This window comes from Lethenteron reissneri, chromosome 62, assembly GCF_015708825.2.
Source record: "Lethenteron reissneri isolate LAM-NWPU_2019-01 chromosome 62, ASM1570882v1, whole genome shotgun sequence".
Taxonomy (NCBI): Eukaryota; Metazoa; Chordata; class Hyperoartia; order Petromyzontiformes; family Petromyzontidae; genus Lethenteron; species Lethenteron reissneri.
Window position 1 is genome coordinate 5,629,462 of NC_083840.1, and position 27,206 is coordinate 5,656,667.

Sequence of the window (27,206 nt, forward strand, 5' to 3'; positions counted from 1 at the left end):
GCCTCCGAGGGCTGGGGGCGTGGGCAATAACTGATGCGGACGTCGGTGTGACCCCCCGTGTATGTGAGTGCCGACAGCCCTGTGTTTGTTGTCCGCCGTTTCTCCCGTAATAACCCCTACATCACCCCCCCCTGTACAGCTCGCAGCCGTCCCGGCTGCAACAATCCCTCAACCCCCAAGAATAAAGATTAACACCGTCAATACACGTGTGCCTCGTAACAGTAACAATAACAAGAACAAGCGTAACATCAACCGATGGTTCCCTAAAAAAAAAAAAAAACCCCCCACCCGGAACCGCAACACATATACAGAACGGTATAACAGCACATGCAATCAGCATATCGCGATCACACGCGTACATTGAAGCACAATAGCAAGCAAATCTGCAGGCGACCAACACACCATCAATCCCGTCGTAACTTTTCAACCACAACACAGTTATTCCCTCTCATGCAACGACCGCATCGCACACAGCACCTCGCAGCATAATACAGCCCAAAAAAACATTTTTTTTTTTCAATTAAGCCCATCGCGCACGGTGACCCACGAGATGGTACAGCACAGGATACCCGACGCTCCCACGTTAATAATTAACTTTACCATCAAGATAACAACTCCACGCAGCAGCGCACACACTCCCTTTGAAACTCAGCAACCACAGCAGACTCTCCGTCCATTCCCAACACACGCACACACTTACATGGACAGCAAGCAACAAGCAGATAGCGTGGTCATCGTTATTACACACACATACAACCATTAAAAAAACATATATACAATGAGCGGGTTCCGCAGCAACGGAACACGCGCGGAAAGCTAATCATAACAACCGGCGCGTTTTGGCGCGAGTCCGTGCAGCGGGCCCGTCACAAGGGGCCGGCTTGGTAGAGTCAGTGGCAGGTGTCGCATCAGCAGGTGCCTGGTCGTCCGGTTTCCCGGACGTGCCAGCGCCGCCCCCCACGGGGGAGGCTGGCAGCCCAGAGGGCTTCAGTCCTGGGGCTCCTGAAGACGGGACAGTCATTAGTGGATCAGAGGCTGGCATCGATCCCGCCCCCCCGGAGTCAGAGGACTCCCCACATGTTCGGCCATTTACGTGGGAGGAAGCGTGCGGAGCAAAAAATGGCTTTAACCGTGAAGGGTGCACAAACCACCGACGCTTCCCCCACTTAATGCGCACACATTGAGGCCGCACAACCTGCACAATTTCAACGGGGCCCCTCCATGGTCGCAACAACTTAGCCGAGGTGGCCAATGGCACCTGAGGGCAGTGCAACCATGCTCGGTCGCCCGGGTGCCATTCGTGCGTGTGAGTCCGGCGCGACCGCAATCTCTCGTTTTGTTTCTGGCGAGAGTCAGAGTTTTGCATGGCCGCCTGCCGTGCCTCCGCCAAGCGAAGGATGTTAAATTTAACATGGTCGGCGATTTTCGACTTAGCATGAGGCGCGGCAATCGTCAGCTGAGTCGCGACAGGCGGGTCAACCTCGCGACCATACATCAAAAAAAATGGCGAGAACCCGGTCGCCGCGTGAGGAGCCATCCTGTATGCCGCCAGGACTCCCCCGATCCGTAGATCCCAATCGTTTTGGGACTCAGATACCTGGTGGGATAGCATGGACGTAAGAGTCCTATGCAAGCGTTCCACCATCCCATCCGTTTGTGGATGGTAAGGCGAGGTACGAACTTTCTTTGTACCCAGAAGGCCACATACCTCGTGTAAAAGGGTACTAGTGAAATTCTTTCCCTGATCGGTCAACAACCGTTCCGGAGCGCCTTTGTCGAGGACGTAGCCCTGAACAAAAGCCTCCGCAACGGCCGCTGCGGACTGGTTGGCGAGGGGCCAAGCCATAGGCCATCGCGTGAAATATTCCACGCCAACCAGCAGGTACTTATTACCCCTCGGCGTGGAAGGAAACGGTCCCAAAATATCAAGGGCGACCAGCTCGTTAACCCGGGTGACTGAAATGGACTGGAGCGGTGGACTGGCTCCCTTCGCCGGCGGCTTCCGTTGTGCACACTGGGTACAGGACCGCAGCAGATCGTCCACGTCTCTTGCCATGCCCGGCCAAAAGTAATTAAGCTGGAGCATGGCAAGTGTTTTGAAGGTACCCAGGTGCAGGAGCCGTTCATGAGCAGCCCATACAGCCCTACCCCTCAACGTGGAAGGCACCACCAGCCTGTGACGGCGGATCGTCCCGTCCCAATGCATGAGTAAGCCCTGGCACCACCCCCATGAGTCAACGCCCGACTTCCCTTGACCTGATCCTTCCGCGCGACGTCGTAGCGCCAGGAGGGTCGCATCCTCCATTTGGAGGCGACCCCACTCAGTACTTGACAAGCCAAGTAGGGAATCACTCCCACCCTCCGAAATAGGACCAGCGTCCGAAGGAGTATCAACTGCGGCCGCAAGAACCCGATCCCGGCCGTCACTTGCCGATTTGCAACGGCCCGAACCCAAGAAACAAGTGCAATCCGGGGCGATCGGCAGGCGTGATAGGGCATCGGCGTTGGTGTGGCGAATCCCCTTCCGGTAAGTTGTCTCAAAATCGAAATCCTGCATGATCTCGAGCCATCGGGACAACTGCCCCGATGGCTGGTTAATTCGTAGGGCATACTGCAACGCTGCATGATCTGTACGGACGGTGAAATGCCGGCCGTACAGATATGGCCGGTACTGTTGGATAAAGAACACGATAGCCAACAGTTCGCGGCGGGTGACGCAGTACCGCTGCTCGGCCGGGGACAGTACTCTACTACCATAAGCCACAACGCGCTCCACGCCACCCACAATTTGTGACAGCACGCCTCCAATCCCGGTATTGCTTGCGTCCGTGTCGAGCACGAGCAAATGGCACTTTTGTGGCTTGAATTTCAAATTAGCAGCGCGCATTTTGAGAAAGACGGCCCGAAGCCTATCAAGGTGTTCCTCGAACGTCTTACTGAATACGATAACGTCATCCAGGTAAATCAAACACACCTCCCATTGCAAGCCAGCGAGGACCATTCCATCAGGCGCTGGAACGTCGCGGGAGCAGAGTGTAATCCCATGGGTAAGCGATTGAATTGGAAGAGGCCGTGCGGCGTTCGGAAAGCTGTTTTGGGCCTGGATTCGTCGTCCAAGGGAAGTTGCCAAAATCCTGAGAGCAAATCCAAAGTGGAAAAGAATCGCGATCCCGCGAGGGCATCCAGCGATTCGTTCATTCGAGGAAGCGGATAAGCATCGGCCACCGAGATCTTATTTAATCGCCGGAAATCAACGCAGAACCTTAGGGACCCGTCGTGCTTTTTGACCAACACTATGGGTGCACCCCAAGGGCTGGTCGAGGGAGAAATGATGTCCGATTTCAACATGTCATCTACAGCCGATTTGACATGATCCTTTTCGGCGGGACTTAACCGAAAAGGATTTTGGCGGATAGGAGCGTTGTCACCGGTGTCAATATGGTGGCGTAGCAATTTGGTACATCCGATATCGTATTTGTGTTTACTGAAGACGTCGGAAAATTCTCGCAATAAGGCGCGTAATCTAGCACGTTGTGCGTCAGACAGGTCAGGTGACTCAGCACACAACGCATCCAGCCAAACCTCGTCAGCGTCTGAGGCTAATCGCGTTTGAGAATCGGTGGCCACCTGGCCAATGATCGGCGTTTCCGCAGGTACCGGAACCGCATGTGCGAACACGGTACCTTGCGAAACCACTGCCGTCCGTGTCCCGACATTGAGGACCGCGATAAACGGGTCCCCATCCCCTTTAACAATAGTCTGGGCCGTCACCAGATCTGGCCCACTCACCCCGGCTCTAGATGGTCCCAAAATAACGCCCCGGTCAGAGACTCCTTTATCGAACGGTCGACGCAAGCGCAGGGGTACCAACATCTGTGCCCCCGGGGGTACACGCACCGTCCGAGCAACAAGCGCCTGTACCGTAGCACAGGCAACACGCACGGCAGGGGTGGCAGGTAGGAACGTCATACGTCGGCCCGATGGAAGCTCGATGCATTGCTGGTCAATCAGAATTTTGATGGGCAATTTGGCCAAAAGTCTGTCCCCAACAGGCACGGAATAGCCAGCGAGGAGGAGACGAACACCGGGCCAGATAGTTTAATGTCCCCTATCGAAATTTGCGCTCGAATTTGACCGATAATACCCAACGAGCCCCCATTCGCAGCGTAAAACGGTATATCGACAGGGAGCAACGGGCGACTCTGAACGGGCAGGATATTATAAATCAAATCTGAAATGATAGTTGCCGAAGCTCCCGTATCGACCAATAGCCGTACCTCCACCCCGTCAATATGCCCCGCGACAACGGACGACCCCGCTGATGCAGCCACAACTCGGTGAGCCAACTCGGACCATTGGCCCGGTTGGAGCGCCCTCCCCGACATGCCGCGACCCGACGCACCAGCACCCAACCCCCGAGAATTGTGTATCGGACCATGTGATAGGAAAGTGGGTGTGTGTGCAGGCCGAACATGTGGGGTGCCATGACTTGCCCGAGGATGTTGCGAAGGCTTGTGAGGAGGGCCGTCCGCAGCTCCAGGTCTCGCACCGCGCTGTCGAGGAGCCCGGCATCCGGATGCCACGTGGCCCCGGAGGCCACAATTATAGCAGACGACGAGCGTTCCAGAGGACTTGGGCTGGTCTCGGTGGCTTGGAACGTCCCGAGCCGGTCGCTCGGCAGATCGCCATCCTGCAGAACGATCCGCAGCGAAGGCTCCCTCCATTCCAGAAGAGGTTGCCGCCACGGTGTGTCGTGCAGCAGCTTTGTTCGCCTTCCTCCGCTGGGAGATGAGATTGGCGTGAATGTGCCTTGCAGCCCGCAGTGATGACATATCCGCATCGTCCTGCGCTAAGATGGTGAAGTCCAGATCGTCAGCCAGCAGCAAAATTTTCTCGGCCACCATCGCATCGATCCCCTCTTCATCCATACGCGGGAAAGCGTCTTTCGCCAATGACAGCAGGGCCGTGCGATAAGCGAGTGGCGATTCCTTATCACCCTTCTGCCGTTCATAGAAGAGCTGGCGACAATCGGAGGGCGGCCCATAAACGGTGGCCAGCAGCTGCAGCGCCGACTGAATGGTGGAGCGTGCCGACTTGGGTGCAGCAGTGAGGGTGCCCAGGGCGTCGCCGTCCAATAACGCCGGGAGAGCACACAGCGCCTCGTTGTCCGACCAGCCTGCCATCTCTTGGTGGGCCAAGAACCGGCGCTGGAACCCCCCCCAATCGCCGTCGCTTGCAACAAATACCTGCAGGGCCGGCAGGCGTTGCTGGAATGTCGGCTCCGTCTCCGATCCTCTTGCAGCGTCTCTTGCAGCATCCGTAGCGCGTCCCCGTACTGTATGGTCGGTGCTGGCGTCAGCTGGTGGTGACGTTTCAACCCCTGATAGGCTGCCACCGCGACCCGCCTCCGCCGATGACGTGGCGGCTGCTGGCTGGGCACCGTCTCCCGCGTGACGAGCTGGGACTCCTCCCTCCGCCCCTACTGTCTTCGTGGCGGGATTTTCGAGTCGCCCCGCTGTTGTAAAGGCGGGAGTTTCTGGCGGGCGTTGTCCATCTTCCCGCCGCGTCGCTCCTCCCGGCCCCAGGCGAGTTATTTGTTCCAGCATAGCGGCCGCTGCATACAAGAGCTCCGCCAGCCGCGAGTGAGCCAACGCCAACTCGTCAGTCGACGTCCCGGCCCTCTCCGACGGCCCCGCCGATGTCGGAGCCGGCAGCAGTTGTGCAGGTACGTCGGCGGCGATGTCTTGCACTGCCCCTCCCTCGTCGTCATCCTCTCCTGGGTCTTGGGCACGAGTCTTCCGTCTCGTATCCATGCTTGACCCCACTTCTGACACCAGATGTAGTAAGTTGATGAGGAGACGATGAGGAAGTTGAGACACACTGTTTATTAACTCCGGGACAGATACAATAGTTGAAGGGGTATCGGCCCCTTCACCCGTACTATGGGAAACCCACCCTAGTACTAAGCCCTCTGTCCTGTCCCCCAGTCCTCCTCTACTGGGCTACGGGAGGCTGACTGATCTGGCCCTGGCAAGCACAGATCTCGGCACCAGCTAACCAGCCTTGCCCTGATAAGGGCAGCGGTCTGGAAGCTCTTGGGCCGCGCCACTGGCTTACCCGGCTCGGCCCTTATAAGGACGGCGAGACCGGGGAGTCCCAGGGCCTAATCTCCGAGTCTTGGATCTTCACTGGTCAGCTTCGTGTCGAACTGCCTCGAGCTCTTTGGGTTCCACCTTTTATAGGGATCGCCTCCGAGGGCTGGGGGCGTGGGCAATAACTGATGCGGACGTCGGTGTGACCCCCCGTGTATGTGAGTGCCGACAGCCCTGTGTTTGTTGTCCGCCGTTTCTCCCGTAATAACCCCTACACCTGCGTAGAGAGATGGATAAGATCGTATATACATGAAGCCGCACACGTAACACACAAAGATCCCCAACTCGTGTAGCCCTTAACAGACTGTCGGGGTCAGGTTAGGCCCCACTGAGTGACTTGGCTATCACAAACGATAGCTCGGCGAAGTTGCCTTCTTCATCATCATCATCACTTGAACGTGCGACGTTGAATCTAAATGGGGAGGGAAAAGCCGGAGAAAAATCGAACGCGACCACTCCCAAGTATACCGCAGGCGTCGTCAGGGTCACGTTTGAACCCACGACCTCCTGTATACCAGGCGAGGGAGTTAACATCTTGCCACATACAAGAACCTACACCGTGTAGCCTTTAACTCACTTGTCGGGGCAAGTGCCGTTAGCCAGCAGCACCGATGAAGGCCGGTCACGGCTCACGAGTGGGTGGTTTGGTCAGGACCACGCCCGGCCGCCTTTGTCTCCCCAGTGGTGATGTTTGCACACTGCGCCAGGTACTCATTTGAGGCTGAGTCGACCAAGGGGAGGCCCAGGACCGTTTCAGATAATTGTGAGCAGGAATCGAACTCCGGTTCGCAGTGTAGCGTAGCGCTGACCACTAAACTACCACTCTCTACAAGTCAGTCACTCGCACAGTTCCTTGCATACTCACTCAGCCACTCACACAGTCACAGTCACTCACACACTCACACACACAGTCACTCACACACTCACACAGTCACTCACACAGTCACTCACACACTCACACAGTCACTCACACACTCACACAGTCACTCACACACTCACACAGCCACACACACATACAGTCACACAGCCACTCCGCCACTCACACAATCACAGTCATTCACACACACAGTCACACAGCCACTCACACACTCACACACACAGTCACTCACACAGACACTCATACACACAGTTACTCACACACACAGTCACACACACAGTCACACACACAGTCACTCACAGTCACACAGTCACTCACACAGCCACTCACACAGTCACTCACACACTCACAGTCACACACACAGTCACTCACACAGGCACTCATACACACAGTTACTCACACAGTCACACAGCCACTCACACAGTCACTCACACAGTCACTCACACAGTCACTCACACAGTCACTCATACACACAGTTACTCACACAGTCACACAGCCACTCAGCCACTCACACAGTCACTCACACAGTCACTCACACAGTCACACAGTAACACACACACACTGTTACTCACACACACAGTCACACACACAGTCACACACAGTCACACACACAGTCACACACACAGTCACTCACAGTCACACAGTCACTCACACAGCCACTCACACAGTCACTCACACACTCAGTCACACACACAGTCACTCACACAGTCATTCATACACACAGTTACTCACACAGTCACACAGCCACTCACACAGTCACTCACACAGTCATTCATACACACAGTTACTCACACAGTCACACAGCCACTCACACAGTCACTCACACAGTCATTCATACACACAGTTACTCACACAGTCACACAGCCACTCAGCCACTCACACAGTCACTCACACAGTCACTCACACAGTCACTCACACAGTCACTCACACAGTCACACAGTAGCACACACACACACACTGTTACTCACGCTCGCAGTCATTCACACACACACACAGTAACACACACACAGCCACTCACACAAATCACACACACACACAATCACACACACACACAGTAACACACACACACAGCCACTCACACAAATCACACACACACACAATCACACACACACACAGTAACACACACACACAGCCACTCACACAAATCACACACACACACAATCACACACACACACAGTAACACACACACACAGCCACTCACACACAATCACACTCTCACACACACCACACATTCATACGCCTGTATCAAGTAATGCGGTGTAGGCGTTGTCACTCAATTCGGCAGGCTGCCCTTCCTGACTCTCATCATCATCATCATCAGGCGGGGAGAAGGGGTGGAGGTTTGTTTTACCCCCCCATTTGTACGACAGCAGGAAGTCCGGAGGCTGGGGGGGAGGAAGGGAGGGGTTGGGAGTGATGGGGTGAGAGAGAGAGAGAAGTTGATGTTGTTGTTGTTTTGGAGATTTTCACGAGGCTGTTTGTTTTTTCTCCTCCTCCTCCTCATCCTCCTACCGCTTGCCCGTGCAGCCAAACAGAAATCTGCGTCGGCATTCCCCACGCGGCAGTCTCCTCCGCCGTCTCCACGCGCTGCTTCTCAGGATTTCTAATTTGGCTCTGGCTCGCGCGGTGGGGAGTGTGGGGAGGGTTACACCATGAACAGCGTCTTGGAACGCTTACTAATCACTCACACTGACCACGAGTACAGCACACACACACACACAACGAAGATCCACCCCCCACCCCACCCCACCGTATAGACTGTTGGGGCAAGCGCTGTTCGCTTAGCCTATGAAGGCCGGCACGGCATGGGGGGGGTGGTGGGTCAGTGGGTGGTCAGCAACACGCCCGGCCGCCTTTGTCTCCCCGGGTAGCGATGTTCACGACACGCCCGCACCGGTTGCTCGCTTTGACATTCCTCCGTCGCGCCGGTCAATCGCCCCGTCCGTTCGTCAAGTCCCGGGGACGGGGGCTCCGGATCATCGTTGGCGGCCGACTGGCCCACGCTGAACCCCCCCGTCGGCTTTCTTTTTGCTGGAAGCAGAGCTGGCCGATCGCTCAATGACGGCCCAACAGCGGTGGTGGTGGTGGGAAGAGGTGGTGGTGGGAGAGGTGGTGGCGGTGGTGGGAGGAGGTGGTGGCGGTGGTGGGAGGAGGTGGTGGCGGTGGTGGGAGGAGGTGGTGGCGGTGGTGGGAGGAGGTCATTACGAACCCTTTTGAGAGAGAGAGGGAGACCCAGACTTGGGGCTTGAACTCACGTTCTCATCCATGCTGGTTCAGTGTCTCAGACTCGGCCATTATAAACCCCTTTGAGAGGGAGAGACCCAGACCCAGACCCGGGGCTTGAACTCATGTTTTCATCCATGCTGGTTCAGTGTCTCGGACACGGCCATTACGAACCTCTTTGAGAGAGAGAGAGACCCAGACCCAGGGCTCAGAGGTCGCAACTGGGTACCCGATACCCGTACCCTACCCGGCTACCCGTACGGGTACGGGTACCCATTTGCGACCCTGGTGCGGCCGGGTACGGGTAGGCCGTGAGTCACTGGTGAGTAACTGTTTGTCACTCATTTCGGGTAGGGTATGGGTAGGGTACGGGTACCCATACCCGGCCGGGTACGGGTACCCATTTGCGACCCTGGTGCGGCCGGGTACGGGTAAGGAATCAAAACCCGTTTGCGACCTCTGCCAGGGCTTAAACTCATGTTCTCATCCATGCTGGTTCAGTGTTTCGGACACAGCCATTACGAACCCCTTTGAGAGAGAGAGAGAGACCCGGGGCTTGAACCCAGGATCTCAGCCGTACTGGCTCTGTGATGAAGTCTCATGAATGAGCGACTGACCGGCGGTGGTGAAGGAATGAACGAGCGAACGAGCGACTAAGCCAGCGGGTGTCCGTCCCCCTCCGCAGGGCGATCGTGCCGTGGAAGGTCTTCCGCCAGTGCATCAGCGAGGTCCACCCCATCAGCTCGGGCCTGGAGGCGATGGCGCTGAAGTCGACCATCGACCTCACCTGCAACGACTGCATCTCCGTCTTCGAATTCGACATCTTCACCCGCCTCTTCCAGGTGAGGGCGCGTGAGAGAGCGTGTGAGAGAGTGTGCGAGGTGAGAGCGAGCGAGTGAGTGCGAGTGTGAGAGCGCGTGAGAGAGTGCGAGTGTGAGAGCGCGTGAGAGAGTGCGAGGTGAGAGCGTGTGAGAGTGTGCGAGTGTGAGAGCGAGCGAGTGAGTGTGCGAGTGTGAGAGCGAGCGAGTGAGTGTGCGAGTGTGAGAGCGAGCGAGTGAGTGTGCGAGTGTGAGAGCGAGCGAGTGAGTGTGCGAGTGTGAGAGCGAGCGAGTGAGTGTGCGAGTGTGAGAGCGAGCGAGTGAGTGTGCGAGTGTGAGAGCGAGCGAGTGAGTGTGCGAGTGTGAGAGCGAGCGAGTGAGTGTGCGAGTGTGAGAGCGAGCGAGTGAGTGTGCGAGTGTGAGAGCGAGTGAGTGTGTGGGGAGCGGTAGTGTAGCGGTTAGCGCTACGCTGCGCTATGAACCTGGTTGCCCGGGTTCGATTCCCGCTCACGGCCAACACCAGTGACGATTATCTCAACCGGTCCTGGGCCCTCCCCTAGGTCGACTCAGCTTCAAATAACTAACTGGTGTGGTGTGTAAACATCGCCACTGGGGAGACAAAGGCGGCCGGGCGCGGCGCTGGCAACCCACCCCCTCGTGTGCCGTGCCGGCCTTCATAGGTGCTACTCGCTAACAGCACTTGCCCCTAACGGCCCCTGAAGACTACACGGGGGATCTTTGTCTTCGTGCGTGTACAACGACAGCCGCCATTCGCCACTGTGCGGCGGTGACGTCGCCACGGCGCTCGTGCCAGGCTAGGTGCCACGTGGGGCGCACGGCAGGTGCATCTGCCAGTCATCTCAGTCGGGCAACCCACGGCACCTGGCTCAGTCACGTGACCTCCCGCCAGCAGCGAGCCGTCGACGCTTCACGCGGCCCCAAAGTGTCGTGTTGTTCCAGATTTGAAGTTTTCGTGACTGCAAGGATTCATACTGTTTGGTTTTTTCGGTGAAGTCACGTATAATGAATCGATGTTATCTATCAGCTGAACTCAGCGTAACACTTGCCCCCTTCCCGACCCCTCAACAGCAACCCCCCCCCTACCTTTGCCCCCCCCCACTCTTTCCCTATAGAGTCGCGTTTCTCTATTAGCTCTCTTCACTTATTACAGTGAATTTGGCTGTAACGGTTCCAGCTGAAGACGGAAGCTTGTGTTGCCTCTGAAACGTCGTGATTTAATTTAGTTGTTTTTCACGTATTAATTTTTTACCCACGTGACTTTACCGAAGAAACCAACGAGTATGTGACGTCATATTTGAGGGGGGGGGGCGGGGGGGCGTCTGACTTTTTGTGACGCCATGTGACTAGGGGGGGGGGGGGGGTCAAAAATCGTCCAAAATCACGTGACGTCATTTATGGACGGCCTCTGTCGTGGTTCATATGGGGGAGCGGTGGCGCGGTGGTTAGCACCACGAGCCACCCAGTGAACCCCCCCGAGGTTCGATTTTCGCTCGCGGCCAACATCGGCGGCAAATATCTGCACCGGTTCTGGGCCTCCCCTCGGTCGACTCAGCCTTAAATGAGTACCTGGTGCGGTGCGTGTGGTTGTTGTTGTTTAGCGGTTCACGTCTCGATAGGCGCTCGCTAACAGATGCTCGCCAACAGATAGGTGATCACTAACAGGTGATCGCTAACAGGTGCTCGCTAACAGATAGATGATCACTAACAGATGCTCGCTAACAGATGCTCGCTAACAGATAGGTGATCGCTAAAAGATGCTCGCTAACAGACCCGCTGTGTCTCGGCCCGTCTGTCCCCGCGTGTCCCCGTCGTCATGCCCAGCCCTGGTCGTCGCTGCTGCGCAACTGGAACGTGTTGGCGGTGACGCACCCCGGCTACATGGCCTTCCTCACCTACGACGAGGTGAAGGCCCGCCTCCTCAAGTATGCCAACAAGCCCGGCAGGTACGAGAGCCGACGGCTCGGGAACTCGCTCACTCGCTCACTCAGTCAGTTACTCACTCGGTCACTCACTGGCTCGATCGCTCACTCACTCGGTCGGTTACTCGCTCGATCGGTCACTCGCTCGGTTGGTCACTCGCTCGGTCGGTCACTCGCTCGGTCGGTCACTCGCTCGGTCGGTCACTCGCTTAGTCACTCCCTCGCTCGCTCGGTCACTCGCTCGGTCGGTCACTCACTCGCTCGGTCACTCGCTCGCTCGGTCACTCGCTCAGTCCCTCACTCAGTCACTCGCTCGCTCGGTCGCTCGCTCAGTCCCTCACTCGGTCACTCGCTCACTCAGTCACTCGCTTAGTCACTCCCTCGCTCGCTCGGTCACTTGCTCGGTCACTCACTCGGTCACTCGCTCGCTCGGTCCCTCAATCGGTCACTCACTCACTCGATCCCTCGCTCACTCGGTCACTCGCTCGATCGCTCGGTCACTCGCTCGGTCACTCACCCGCTCAGTCGCTCGCTCGGTCGGTCACTTGGCCGCTTGCTCAGTCACTCCCCCCCCCCCCCCCCCCGCTGTAACGAGCGGCGAGTGCGCCACCGCTGAGCCACGTTCCATGGCTGGGTGTGGGCGGGGTGAGGTAGGGGGTGGTGGCAGGGTGGGGGGCAGGGGATGGGGGGGGGTCCGTGTGGCCGTCTGACCGCGAGACCCACGTCCGGTCAGCTCTTCCCTCTTCTCGCGTCGAGGGGAAACTCTTTCACGACGACGATCTTGTCGGAGGGTTTTCCGCGTGGCGTGAGCGGGGCTCGTGGTCGGTGGGCCAAATCGGGTTTCCCGTTTCTCCGAATCGGACGCCCGTTCTGCCCTAGTCCGCAAAATCTGGGCACGATTGCGTTTTCTATTCATTTGCCTTTTACTATATCTGGTGTACGTGTGCGGCGCGTGTGCGTGCGCGTACTTGTGCGTGTGTACTTGTGCGTACTTGGCACAGTTGGCACGGTAGGGGGCACAGGTGGTGCATCGGCCAGTCGACCCGTGGCGCCTGCTGGGTCTGCCCCGTGACCTCGTGCCAGCGGGCGTTCGGCACTTCACGTGCACGTAGCCTGGCACAAGCGCCGTGGTGACGTCACCGCCACTTAGTGGCGAATGGCGGTTGTTGTTGTGTGTACTTGTAGGGGGTACAGCTAGCTGGTACATCTCCCGGTTATCTCAGTTAGCCAACCCATGGCACCTACAGGGTCTGTCCCGTGACCTGCTGTCAGCGAACCTTCGATGCTTCACGTGGCCTCAAAGTGCACCTGGCCTGGCACAGGAGCCGTGGTGACGACTTGTACGTGTGTGTACTTGTGCGTGTGTGTGTACGTGTGCGTGTATGTGTGTACGTGCGTACGTGCGTACGTGCACGTGTGTATGTGTACGTGCGCGTGTGTGTGTACGTGTGTGTGTCTACTTGCGCGTGTGTGTGTGCTTGTACGTGTGCGTGTGTACGTGCGCCTGTGTGTGTGTACGCGCGCGTGTGTGTACGTGTGTAGTGTGTACATACGCGTGCGTGTGCGTGCGTGTGTATACGTGTGTGTATACATGTGCGTGTGTGTGTACGTGTGTGTACGTGTATATACATGTGCGTGTGTGTGTACGTGTGTGTGTGCGTGTTCCGCGTGTGGCAACCCGAGTTTAACACCGGTGACGATTCTCTGAACCGGTCCCCGGCCTCGCTCGGCTCGGCCACAAACGAGTGCCCGGTGCGATGTGTGAACATCGCCACTGGGGAGACAAAGGCGGCCGGGCGTGGTGCTGGCCACCCACCCCCTCGTGTGCCACAATGCCGACCTTCATCGGCGCAGCTACTCGCTAACAGCACTTGCCCCCGAGAGTCTGTTGAGGCTACACGGGGGATCTTTGTATTCTCTCCCTCTTGTCTGCAATGGGTTTCTTCCGGGTTCTGCGGTTTCCTCTCGCAGCCAAAAATAAAAACCCCCAAGAATGTACTGAACTAAACTAAACGATTTTTCATAATAGTGCTTTTTGTGTAAGACCTAAACAGGATTATGATTTTGATTTGAATATTTCGTGACTGCAGGGATTCATATTCTTGATTCTTTCGGTAAAGTCGCGTAGAAGGGAAATAATAAAATAATATAAATATAAAACAATAAAAATTCTCACCCAGCCATCAGATTTACCATGGAACCGGTTAGTGCTGTACTAGTATATACACTATACACTACACTATACACTTCACTATACACTACACTATACACGACACTATAATTGTAAATGTTGTAGTGGGTTTACTCTCCAACACACAACCGGTTAGTGCTGTACTAGTATACTCCACTATACACTACACTATACACTACAATTAGTGGTGGGTCCATATTTACGCAATATAACCCAAAAACCTCGATTATGGATAATATTGATCGCGAAAGCCTACATGTTAAACTCAACAATTTGTGTTTAACCAGGTAAGGCCCACTGAGCTATATTGCTTTTTTTTCAGAAGCGACCTGGACATCACAAATGATTGCTCATCATTATCATCATCATCACGTGGAAATACATAGCAGCCAAATACTCTGAATGCGCGACGTTGATTCTCAAATGTGTCGGGGGGGAAAAACCGAAGGACCCTGAGAAAAATCCACGCGACCACCACAGGAAGAAAGACACCGCAGACTCCAAATATACAGCAGGTGTTCAGGTCTAGATAGAACCCACATGCATACCAGGCGAAGTAGTTAACGTCTCCTAGCCACCGTGGCTTTGACCCAAAGCAAACCCAATTCCGCAAAAATGTACTTTTGTCTCGCGACCACGAAAACTTGGAGCTTCCCTCCTGAGAAAGAGTCGTGAGACTCGGCAGGGCTTGCCGCGAGAGAGGAGGTTAACACGATGGCTAGGAGATGTTGACTACCTCGCCTGGTTTACAGGAGGTCGTGGGTTCAATCCTGGCCCTGACACCTGCTGTATATTTGGAGTTTGAGTGTCTCTCTCTCTCTCATCATCATCACGGTGGCTAGGTGATGTTGACTACCTCGCCTGGTATACAGGCGGTAGTGGGTTCGATCCCGACCTTGACGCCTGCTGCTGTATATTTGGAGTACGCGTGTCTCTCTCATCATCATCAAGGTGGCTAGGAGATGTTGACTACCTCGCTTGGTCTACAGGAGGGGGGATCATTGTCTGTCGTGCGACTGTGTCCCCTCGTCTTAGTTACATCTTCCGGCTGAGCTGCACGAGGCTGGGCCAGTGGGCGATCGGCTACGTGACGGTGGACGGCAACATCCTGCAGACGATCCCCCACAACAAGCCCCTCTTCCAGGCCCTGCTGGACGGCTACCGCGAGGGATTGTGAGTGGCGCACACGCACGGACGCACACACGCACGGACGCACACACGCACGGACGCACACACGCACGGACGCACAGACGCACGGACGCACGGACGCACACACGCACGGACGCACAGACGCACACACGCACGGACGCACACACGCATGGACGCACACACGCACGGACGCACACACGCACGGACGCACACACGCACGGACGCACACACGCACGGACGCACACACGCACGGACGCACACACGCACGGACGCACAGACGCACACACGCACGGACGCACACACGCACGGACGCACACACGCACGGACGCACAGACGCACACACGCACGGACGCACACACGCACGGACGCACACACGCACGGACACACACGCACGCACGGACGCACGCACGCACGGACGCACACACGCACGGACGCGCACGCACGCGCACAAAGACAAAGATAGTTTTAAAGGCCGAGTCGACCCTCGGATGAGGCCCAAGACCGGTTCAGGTGATCTCCGCCGGTGGCGCGTCGACGGTGGTGGCCGTGAGCGGGAATCGGACTCGTGACGCTGGGTTCGTAGCGCTAACTGCTGGCACTACTTCTCCCCACACACACAAAGACAAAGATCCCCCATATAGCCTTAACAGACTGTAGGGGCAAGTGCTGTTAGCGAGTAGCAGCACCTATGAAGGCCGGCACGGCACACGAGGGGATGGGTGTGACCAGCACCACGCCCGGGTCGCCTCTGTCTCCCCAGCGGCGATGTTTACTGCACACCGCACTAGGTACTCATTTGAGGCTGAGTCGACCTAGGGGAGGCCCAGGACCGTTTCAGATAATCGTCACCGGTGTCGGTGGGGGCCGTGAGCTTACCGCGACACTACCGCTACAAAGACGAAGACACAGGTCACCCGTATAACCTGAAAAGACTGTTGGGGCAAGTGCTGTTAGCGAGCACCTATGAAGGCCGGCACGGCGCACGAAGATGGTGGGTGGCCAGCACCACGCCCTCACACGGACACAAACACACGCGCTGACACTCTCACACACACACATTGACACTCACAGACGCACCGACCATTCGCCACTAAGTGACGGTGACATCACCACTGCGCCTGTGCCAGGCCAGGTGCACTTTGAGGCCACGTGAAGTGTCGAAGGCTCGCTGACAGGAGGTCACGGGGCAGACCCAGGTGCCATGGGTCGACTGACTGAAATGAGTGGCCGATGCACCACCTGTGCCCCCTACTGTGCCAACTTGCTGTGCTTTAGCCGCCCAGCGCTCCGCTCGTTGTTGTGAGCGTCGCTCCTCCGCCCTCCGTTGTCGTTGGAGGGCGACTGCCTCCAACTGCCCAGTAGCGTCCTTCACGAGCCTCCTCCACTGAGGCCGGTCTTGACACTACTGGTACCATCTTCTTGGTTCTTTCGGTAAAGTCACGTAGAAGGGAAATAATAAAATAATAAGAATAAAACATAATAAAATAATTCTCACGACGTTTCGGCCACAATGCAAGCAGCCGTCCTCAGGTGAAGAACATGTCTGTCGGAAAGATAGCGTCTGAATGACGCTTCACCTGAGGACGGCTGCTTGCGTTGTGGCCGAAACGTCGTGAGAATTATTTTATTATGTTTTATTTTTATTATTTCCCTTCTACGTGACTTTACCGAAAGAACCAAGAAGATGAATCCCTGCAGTCACGAAAGCTTTGAATCGAAACTCCTGGTACCAGTCGTCAGCAAGTCCACTCAGCTCCACATCCTCTCGTAACGCATCAGTCCACTCACTCACTCACTCGTTCCCACCCCCCGCGTGTCTGTGCCAGTTACCTCTTTCCGGACGGACGGAATCTCAATCCGGATCTGACTGGCTTGTGTGAGCCCGCACAGCACGATCACATAAAGGTCACGCAGGTAAGGTCAAATACGCTTCTGGCATCCGTGTGTGTGTGTGTGTGCACGCGCGCGTGTGTGTACGTATGCGGTAGTGGTAGTGGTTAGCAAGCCGTGCTACGAACCTGACTACCCGGGGTCGCTTTCGTCCCACGGCTAACACCGGTGACGATTATCTGAAACCGGTCCTGGGCCTCCCCTAGGTTGACCCAGCCTCAAATGTGCAGTGTGCAAACATCGCCACTGGGGAGACAAAGGCGGCCGGGCGTGGTGCTGACCAAACCACCCACTCGTAGGTGTCACTCGCTAACAGCAACAGTCTGTTACACAAGGGGATCTTTGCCTGTGTGTGTGTGTGCATGTGTGTGCATGTGTGTTCATGTGTGTGCATGTGTGTGCGCGTGTGTGCGCGTGTGCGCGTGTGTGTGCGTGCCCGTGTGTGTCCGTGTGTGCGCGTGTGTGCGCATGTGTGTGCATGTGCGTGTGTGTGTGTGTGTGCGTGTGTGTGTGCGTGTGTGTGTGCGTGTGTACGTGTGTACGTGTGTGTGTGCGTGTGTGTGCATGTGTGTGTGTGTGTGTGCGTGTGTGCGCGTGTGTGTGCGTGCGTGTGCGTGTGTGTGCGTGTGTGTGTCCATGTGTGTGCGCCACACGTGTTTGTGTGTCTGTGGGTTCGTTCTTCTGTGGGTCATTAACTGCAGTCCATCATCGCTTATCCGACGGGCGTCACGGGGAATGGGGGTGCCGGATTTAAAAACAAAAATCGCCAGAATTTAAAAAAGATGATTTTTGCACATTTAGGTGTTCTGTGTGTTTGTGTTTTTTTAGCGTTTAAAATTTCATAGTACAAGTTTTTTTCGAGCGTAAATGTCATTAAATCCGCCACCACCCGACACAGCCAATTTAGTAAGGTTTGTCACGTAAACAGAATGTGCCAATTCGTTACTAGTACAGCACTAACCCGTGTGTTGGCTATGCTCTCCTGTATTGTGGATGATATGGGTCGCGAAAGCCTACGTGTGAAACCGTTTAAAATTGTTTACTATGTAAAATTGGCATTAATAGACACAAATACATTTCCTGCTGTAAAAAGTTACCGTATTTTACCGTACTTACCACTAATCAATCTCGAAGACTCTGCATCACTGGGTCATGTATGTAGCACTACTACCACTCCGCTCCTGTTTCAACACTACCACGATGTGTTTGATGATCGCCGGAATGGTTACGGCCGTTTGTCGTGGTTTCGCGAGATCGGCCCGGGATGGGCAGATGATGCTGGAAGCAGCCGGATAAACGACGATCAGCTGTGTGCATGTCAATGTTCATTCACACATCCACTTGTGCATCTGTATACATGGGCTGTCTTATGTATTTCCGGGTGTGTGTAGGCCATGAATGTCGGTTAATTCCTGATTCTGTGTCCGTGACCTCTTGCCCGGAGCGAGGCTTTGACACTTTACGTGATAGCCTCGAAGTGTACCTAGCCTGGCACGAGCGCTGTCGAGACATTGTTGTTATGTTTGTACGGTAGAACTCCTCCTGACGATCGCCCCTGTTAATGACTTATGGGTTGACAGGTTTGGAGAGCGATAGAGAAATTGATGGGGAGAGACATTGCTGTTAACTTCTTATCAGTGCCCTACCTTATTACAGACCAATTCAGACCTTACTGGTCACCCCGTGTCCCTTATAAATCTCAACGTTCATCTTACAAAGTCCAATTACAAGGGAGAAACACAAACAAACACATTGACACATTTTGTTTTTTATTTTGTTGCCCGTGTTGAAACGGCTGTACTCCGTATGGACCTGAAAACTCCATTTCCCTGTACAAGAATACGGGGTAAACCGTGTGGGTTGACAGGTTTGTTGTACTAACCTGAAGCTTGCAACTGCAAGGGTTGGGGCCTTACCGTCATCCCCAACAACTACCGCTCCCAACACATACGTGCACACACACACACGCAGTTATACACACAAGACAAAGATCCCCGGTATAGCCTTCACAGACTTTGGGGGCAAGGTGCTGTTAAGCGAGCAGCACCTATGAAGGCCGGCACGCAACACGAAGGGGGTGGGTGGCCTACACCACGCCCGGCCGCCTTTGTCTCCCCCAGTGACGATGTTTACACACCTAGAGGAGGACCAGGGACCTGTTCAGATAATCATCACCGGTGTTAGCCGTGAGCGGGATATGAACTCGGGTCATAAGCCTGGTTCGTAGGGCAGCGTAGCTCCCACCGCTCCCCATCTCGACACGCGGACACCTGGACACTCGCTCGCTCACCCCACCCTCTTGCGGCCCCTGCAGGAGCAGTACGAGCTGTACTGCGAGATGGGATCCACGTTCCAGCTGTGCAAGATCTGCGCGGAGAACGACAAGGACGTCAAGATAGAGCCGTGCGGTCACCTCATGTGCACGTGCTGCCTCACAGCCTGGCAGGTGAGACTAGGGGAGACCGAATGGGACTCGGGGAGACCGGGTCTCTGGGTCAGACACACTCCATTGAGACTCGGGGAGACCGGGACTCAGGGTCAGAGTCCTGATTGAGACTCGGGGAGACCGGGACTCAGGGTCAGAGTCTCGAATGGGACTCCGGGAGACCGGGTCTCTGGGTCAGAGTCTCGAATGGGACTCTGGGAGACCGGGTCTCTGGGTCAGACACTCTCCATTGAGACTCGGAGAGACGGGGACTCGGGGTCAGAGTCCTGATTGAGACTCGGGGAGACCGGGACTCAGGGTCAGAGTCTCGAATGGGACTCCGGGAGACCGGGTCTCTGGGTCAGGCACTCTCCATTGAGACTTGGGGAGACCGGGACTCAGGGTCAGAATCTTGATTGAGACTCGGGGAGATCTGGACTCAGGGTCAGAGTCTCGAATGGGACTCCGGGAGACCGGGTCTCTGGGTCAGAGTCCTGATTTACAATTCCGGGAAACCAGAATTCCGGGCCTAGGGATGAGAGGTCACGTGGTGATCACACCCATGATGTGCAGGCCTGAGATGGATTGCCGCATCTCCCCCCCCCTTCCCTGCCCTTCCCTCCCCTCCACTGCCCTCCGCTCCATTGCCCTGCCCCCTCCCCAACCTCTCCTCCGCCGCTCCCCCAGGAGTCGGACGGGCAGGGCTGCCCGTTCTGCCGCTGCGAGATCAAGGGCACGGAGCCCATCGTAGTCGACCCCTTCGACCCGCGGGGCGAGAGGTCGCGACCTTTGGCCGCCGCCATCGCCTCCTCGGCCCTCGCCTCCGGGGGTCACGGGGGCCAGGGGTCGCAGGGAGGCCACGGCGGCCTGCGGGTGTGTGGCCTCGACTCGGCGTCGAACCTGGGCTTCGAAGGCGACGAGGACGACGACCTGATGACGATGGCGTCGGCGCGCGACGACACCTCGTCGCTCGTCATCAGCCGCATGGCTGCTCGCTCGCGGGTGAGTCGGAGCGTCGCGGTGGCTAGGAGATGTTGACTGCCTCGCCTGGTCTACGGGAGGTCGTGGGTTCGATCCCGACCCTGACGCCTGCTGCTGCTGTATATTTGGAATTTGTGTGTCTCTCTCTCTCATCATCATCACGGTGGCTAGGAGATGTTGACTACCTCGCCTGGTCTACGGGAGGTCGTGGGTTCGATCCCAACCCTGACGCCTGTTGCTGCTGTATATTTGGAGTTTGCGTGTCTCTCATCATCATCATCATCACGGTGGCTCGGAGATGTTGACTACCTCGCCTGGTCTACGGGAGGTCGTGGGTTCGATCCCGACCCTGACGCCTGCTGCTGTTGTATATTTGGAGTTTTCGGTGTCTCTCTCCCCATGGTCGCGTGGATGCTGATATACATTTCCACACTGTGATGACGACGATGATGAGCCCACTTCGTCGCGCTACCGATTGTGATAGCCAGCGTCGCTTCTGGAAAAAAAGAGCTATGCGGGGGGGAGGCTGTCAGCAGGACCCTCTAGCGGCCCCTCGGGAAGCCGGCTGACTGACCAAGCGGAGGCAGTGGGGGCGACGAGGAAGTGGTGGTTGTCATCGTCACGGCCAGTCGCGCCGAAACGCTGCCACCACTCGCGCTTCGCCCGACGCTGGCGCCCGCGCGCGTGTGTATCTGTAGTTCAACACCCGCGTGTGTGTGTGTAGTTCAACACCCGTGTGTGTGTGTGCGTTGTGAAGTTGAGTGCTCACGTGTGTGTGTGTAGTTCAACACCCGTGCGTGTGTGTGCGTTGTGAAGTTGTGCTCACGTGTGTGTGTGTTTTGTGTAGTTCAACACCCACCCACTTGCGTGCGAGTGTGTGTGGTTCAACACCCGCGCGCGCGTGTGTGTGCAGTTGAGTGCCCACGTGTGTGTTTATCTCATCGCCCACGCGCACATGCGGCTTGTTCTTGTTTTCTGTGCGTTGCAAGTTGACATTAATAATATAATCATCACACATCGCGTGCTGACTTAATGTTAATTCACGGCTGTTACTCCCCCCCCCCCTCCTGCCCGCCCTGCCCCCCCCCCATCCCTCAAACCCAGGTGGAGAGGCCGTCCCCGCAGCCCTCGCCGCTCACCTCTCCCATCATGCACCGCCGGCGGCCGCCCCCCGAACCGCTCGTGTCGGAGTTGCCCCCCGTGCCCCCCCGCCTCGACCTCCTCCTCCTCGCCCGCACCGCCGGGGGTGGGGGGGGCTCCCCCGCGGTCTCCCCGGCACTCTCGCCCAAGGTGAGACGCCGAGGGGGTGACGTCGAGGGGGTGACGTGAGGGGGTGACGCGAGGGACGACCGTGTGGGCATTGATGAGATGGGTGGGGTGGGGGACGTGGGGCTGGTTCCCCCATGGTCACCCCAGTACTCTCACGCATGGGTAGGGGACGGGGGACACCAAGGGGTGACACCAAGGGGTGACACCAAGGAGTGACACCAAGGGGTGACACCAGGGGGTGACGCGAGGGGGTGACGCGAGGGACGATCGTGTGGTAAATGGGGGGGGGCACTTGCTCCCCCACAGACTCCCCGGTGCTCTCAATCAAGGTGAGATGGGAGGGGAGTGGGGGCGACACCAAGGGGTGAGACCAAGGGGTGACACCAAGGGGTGACACCAAGGGGTGACACCAAGGGGTGACATCAAGGGGTGACACCAAGGAGTGACGCGAGGGACGACCGTGTGGGCATCGACGACATGGGTGGTGCATGGGGTGAAATGGGGGGGACGTAGCTCCCTGAGAGGCAGACACGCAAACTCCAAATATACAGCAGCAGCATGCGTCAGGGGGTGAGGATCCCGCATAGCAGGCGAGGTAGTTAACATCTCCTAGCCACCGTGATGATGATGATGAGAGAGAGACGCAAACTCCAAATATACAGCAGCAGGTGTCAGGGTCGGGATCGAACCCATGACCTCCTGTAGTCCAGGCGAGGTAGTCAACATCTCCTAGCCACCTTGATGATGAGAGAGAGACACGCAAACTCCAAATACACAACAGCAAGCGTCAGGGTCGGGATCGAATCCACGACCTTCTGTACACCAGGCGAGGTAGTTAACATCTCCTAGCCACCGTGATGATGATGAGAGAGACACGCAAACTCCAAATACACAACAGCAGGCGTCAGGGTCGGGATCGAATCCACGACCTTCTGTACACCAGGCGAGGTAGTTAACATCTCCTAGCCACCGTGGTGATGATGAGAGAGAGACACGCAAACTCCAAATACACAACAGCAGGCGTCAGGGTCGGGATCGAATCCACGACCTCCCGCATAGCAGGTGAGGGAGTTGACATCTCCTAGCCACCGTGACGCTCCAACACTCACCGCAGTCGGGGTGTGGGGGGGGGTGACATGAGGGTGCGAGCGATGGGCAACATCTGTGGAGCGAGGCAATATTTTTAGACCGGGGTTCTAATAACCGGGCCGCCCACGGACCGCAACATCCGGCCCAGCGAAGGCCCCCCGGGAGTGACCCACCATGAAACTGAAATGGGCACCCGCTTGTACAGACGTCAGCAATGGGGCGACGAAGGGGGGGTGGGCGGCCGTGGCGTTTTGGCGCTGTCCACCCCACCCACCCAGTCTCGTTGCCACAGCGCCGGCCTTCATAGGTGCCGCTGCTACACGCAAACAGCACCTGCCCCACACGGTCTGTTGAGGCTACACGGTGGGGGGGGGGGGATCTTTTGTCTTGTGTATGTTCGTACGGGTTGCTCTTGAAAGAGCTTCGAAGCTGATCCTGTCTGCGTGTCTGTCCGTTGAACTTCTTTCGCACCGTACGTAGCCGACCGAGCTCAACGGAGGTGCGGAAAAAACATTGTGCGTGAAAGCGTGTTTGTGTGTTTGTTCGTTCTCTCCCCCCCCCCTACTCCGCATGGCTTTCCTCTGGCTCCTCCCGTTGCCTCCAATGGCTAAAGAAGAAAATAGTTTCGTGTTTGATTCCCGTGCGGGCGATTTCCGGCAACCAAAAATAACAGGAAGGGACATTTTTTTTCTTTCTCCGAATCCCGTAAAGTAAAAACAACTCGGTCTTTCAAGAGCCTCGATTCCAACTTTGGTGAATACGAGAGACGGTGGGTCCCGAATCAACAAGCGTCACGATGGCCAGCGGCTTCTGGCTGTCCATCTAACAGCGCTTTTGCGGCCGTCTGGAACGTGCTCTTCGCTGGGAGCTATGATGCCACTTTGAAATCATCATCTAGATTGACAGTCATTTTTTTTCCTGCTGCTTTTTTAGTTTGTTGTACTTCCCGCTGTGTAGCTCCGATTCTGCATACAGGGACTCTTCTACTCACGAACAAACCTGTTCCGTATGTCCAGTTGTCTGTTCGGACCGAGAGTCGTAAGTTCAACTTCCGCGCAATAGATGGCGGTGGTGGCATCTACGTCTGCAGAACGTGGAGAACCAGTGGCATCTACAGAACGTGAAGAACCAGTGACATCTACGTCTGCAGAACGTGAAGATCCAGTGGCATCTACAGAACGTGAAGAACCAGTGACATCTACGTCTGCAGAACGTGAAGATCCAGCGGCATCTACATCTGCAGAACGTGAAGATCCAGTGGCATCTACGTCGGCAGAACGTGAAGATCCAGTGGAATCTACATCTGCAGAACGTGAAGAACCAGTGGCATCTACGTCTACAGAACGTGAAGAACCAGTGACATCTACATCTGCAGAAAGTGAAGAACCAGTGGCGTCTACGTCTACAGAACTTGAAGAACCAGTGGCATCTACATCTGCAGAAAGTGAAGAACCAGTGGCGTCTACGTCTGCAGAACGTGAAGAACCAGTGGCATCTGCATCTACAGGAGATTATACAACTTTTAAAGCTACTCCCCGTGTTTAGTGTACACGCCGTACAACGCGTTTGGAATCGACAGGAGTAAAGTTGGACTTACGAACGAATCGACTTACGAACAGGCCTCGTTCGTAAGCAGAGGGAGTCCTCTGTGCAATGCATGTGGTCAACCCCTGGGCTATTAACGATCGGTTCGCCCTCTAGCGGCAATCATTGGAATCGCCACTCAAGAATTCCCATTCATTTGAGCGGAGGTGCAGTAGTTACTGCTCGGTATTGCGATGGAAGCGAGTTGGGGATTCCATTCATAATTCCTGGGCTCTCTCAGAGTCGCCATTCATTTCAATGGAGACGTGTGAACGAATGGGGTATGATGAAATCTTGTCCATAATCGAGGTTTTTTTTTGGGTTAGATCGCGTAAATATTAAAGTGTCATCTTCTTGGTTCTTTCGGTAAAGTCAAGTAGGATGGAAATAATAAAATAATAAAAATAAAACATAAAATAATCCTCACGACGTTTCGGCTACAACGCAAGCAGCCGTCCTCAGGTGAAGAAATTTCATTCAGACGCTGTCTTATCGACAGACCTGTTCTTCACCTGAGGACGGCTGCTTGCGTTGCAGCCGAAACGTCGTGAGAATTATTTTATTATGTTTTATTTTTATTATTTTATTATTTCCCTTCTAAGTGACTTTACCGAAAGAACCAAGAAGATGAATACCTGCAGTCACGAAAGCTTTAAATCGAAATATAAAAGTGTCGTCGTTAAACCCGCCACCACCCGACACAGCTGCCAGTGTCCGGATGATCGCTGCAAAGTATGATCTGTGTTTTGATTTCGTGCGCTGGTCTTAAAGGTGCATTGAAAAATGTGAATACTCCGACTGATGCTCCTGCTGTTGTGGAGTGACTCATGCAGCCAGCTATGGCTGCAGGGTTTTGGTAGTACATGTTGTTCATGTAATTTATTGTGAAAATTACGTCACAGTTCCTATGATCACTGTTTCATTGCTTTCATGGCTTTATATTGGTGATTTCGAAAAGTGTATTGGTTTAGCCATGTTTGTTTGTTGTAGTACGGAGTAAGACTGATGGCCTTAATCTAAGTTGTCTTGTTGTTGTTGTTTGACTTGCATCCCACTGGGATTTTTGCACACAGCGTTGGTGTACGGTGTTTTTTCTGCAATATTTTGCTGTCTTTTCTCGGATTTTCTGTTTGCACTCGGTCACATATTCACTTTAAGATGTTTTTTTGTTCATGTTTTTGTTTTTTGTTTGTTGCGGTTGCACCCGATTCAAGGGCCGAATGGCTTACAGGGCTACACCTAATACATGAACTTGAACTTAATAAGGTTTGTCACGTAAACAGAGCATGGCAATTCGTTACTGGTACAGCACACCGGTGTGTTGGAGAGCAAATCCACAACATTCACAATTTGACTACTCGGATTGTAAATGCTGTGAATTTACGAATTGGCACTTTCTGTTTACGGGACAAACCCCTCATAATTAATTGGCTGTGTCGGGCGGTGACGGCTTTAACGACACGTTTATATTCACGCGACCTCACCCAATAAACCCTCATGGATAATATTGACCGCGAAAGCCCTACTACTATTACTACGTGTTAAATTGATGACGTGTTGACGCATCTCTATCTCCTCCCTCTCCTCCCCATCAGGGCTCCCCGAACGCCGCTCGCAAACCCGATGCCTTCCCTCCGGCCGTGACCCCCCGTGCCCCCCGCCACCACCAGCCGGGTGGCTGCTCAGCGGCAACGGCAACTACCGCACCCCCCCATCACCATCACCACCACCACCACCACCACGGCGCACCGCCCCCGATGCCCTCTTCCTGCTCCTTCCCCGCCTCCCTCTGCCCGACGTCGTCCGCCACGTCCTCCTCGTCGTCCTCCTCCTCCTCGTCGTCGTCCTCGTCGCACCAGCGGCGCTCCTACCACTTCGAAGTCGCCCCCGGCTCCTTCCCGACCGCCCAGATGTTCCACCACGAGTTCCACGAGCTGCCTCCCGTCCATCCGCCGCCGCCGCCACCCCCGTCCCGGCCCGTCCCTCCGACCCCGCCGGCGAGCGGGGCGGGGTCGGAGCCGGCCGGCGCGGACTCGGCCGGAAGGGCCTCGCCCTGCGGCCGCGTGGGTGGCACCGCCGCGGCGGCTGCGTGCACCGCGGCTGGTACCGCGGCGGGCGTGCAGCAGCAGCAGCAGCAGCAGCCGGCTCAGGTGAGTTTTGCGAGGCCTTTCCCGCCTCTACCTTTCGTGTTGGGATGGCGAGCTCCGGTCATCCTCGCGACGCCGATGCCGGCTTGCCGTCCGAACAAAGGCGGTGGTCACCGCTGCTCCTTGCGGCCGTCTGGAACGCGCTTCTTCTTCCTTACGATGTTGGGAAGCCACTGGGAGCTACGGTGCACTTTTAAATCGCCAAGATCTGCTTGTTGTGTGTTAGTTTGTTCACTTGCCCGCCCCCCCCCCCCCCCCCAGCGCATCTCCAATTAGCGCGGTTGGCTAAGTACGGCGGTGCGAAAGAAGATCAGCATAAGTACAACATGCATGCAATTACGTTAGTGGGTATGTGGGTATACTTGGGCTGTTTTTTATATATAGTATAAATTGATTATCTTTCATTTAATTAAATTTTTATTGTTTTATTTAATTTAAATTTATGAATGATGCCCTGACTGGTGAGCATTT

The 27,206-nt window shown here is 55.7% G+C and overlaps 1 protein-coding gene across 1 annotated transcript in view; it reads left to right on the forward strand.

Moving 5' to 3' along the window:
• LOC133358472 (E3 ubiquitin-protein ligase CBL-B-like) overlaps positions 1-27,206 on the forward strand; it is a 49,747-nt gene that overhangs the window by 13,292 nt on the left and 9,249 nt on the right. The window contains exons 4-11 of the mRNA XM_061576784.1: positions 9,938-10,094; positions 11,913-12,034; positions 15,237-15,374; positions 17,177-17,264; positions 19,555-19,686; positions 20,353-20,667; positions 21,751-21,936; positions 26,184-26,738. Coding sequence (XP_061432768.1) covers positions 9,938-10,094; positions 11,913-12,034; positions 15,237-15,374; positions 17,177-17,264; positions 19,555-19,686; positions 20,353-20,667; positions 21,751-21,936; positions 26,184-26,738 — 1,693 coding nt within the window. The remainder of the gene's footprint in view (positions 1-9,937; positions 10,095-11,912; positions 12,035-15,236; positions 15,375-17,176; positions 17,265-19,554; positions 19,687-20,352; positions 20,668-21,750; positions 21,937-26,183; positions 26,739-27,206) is intronic.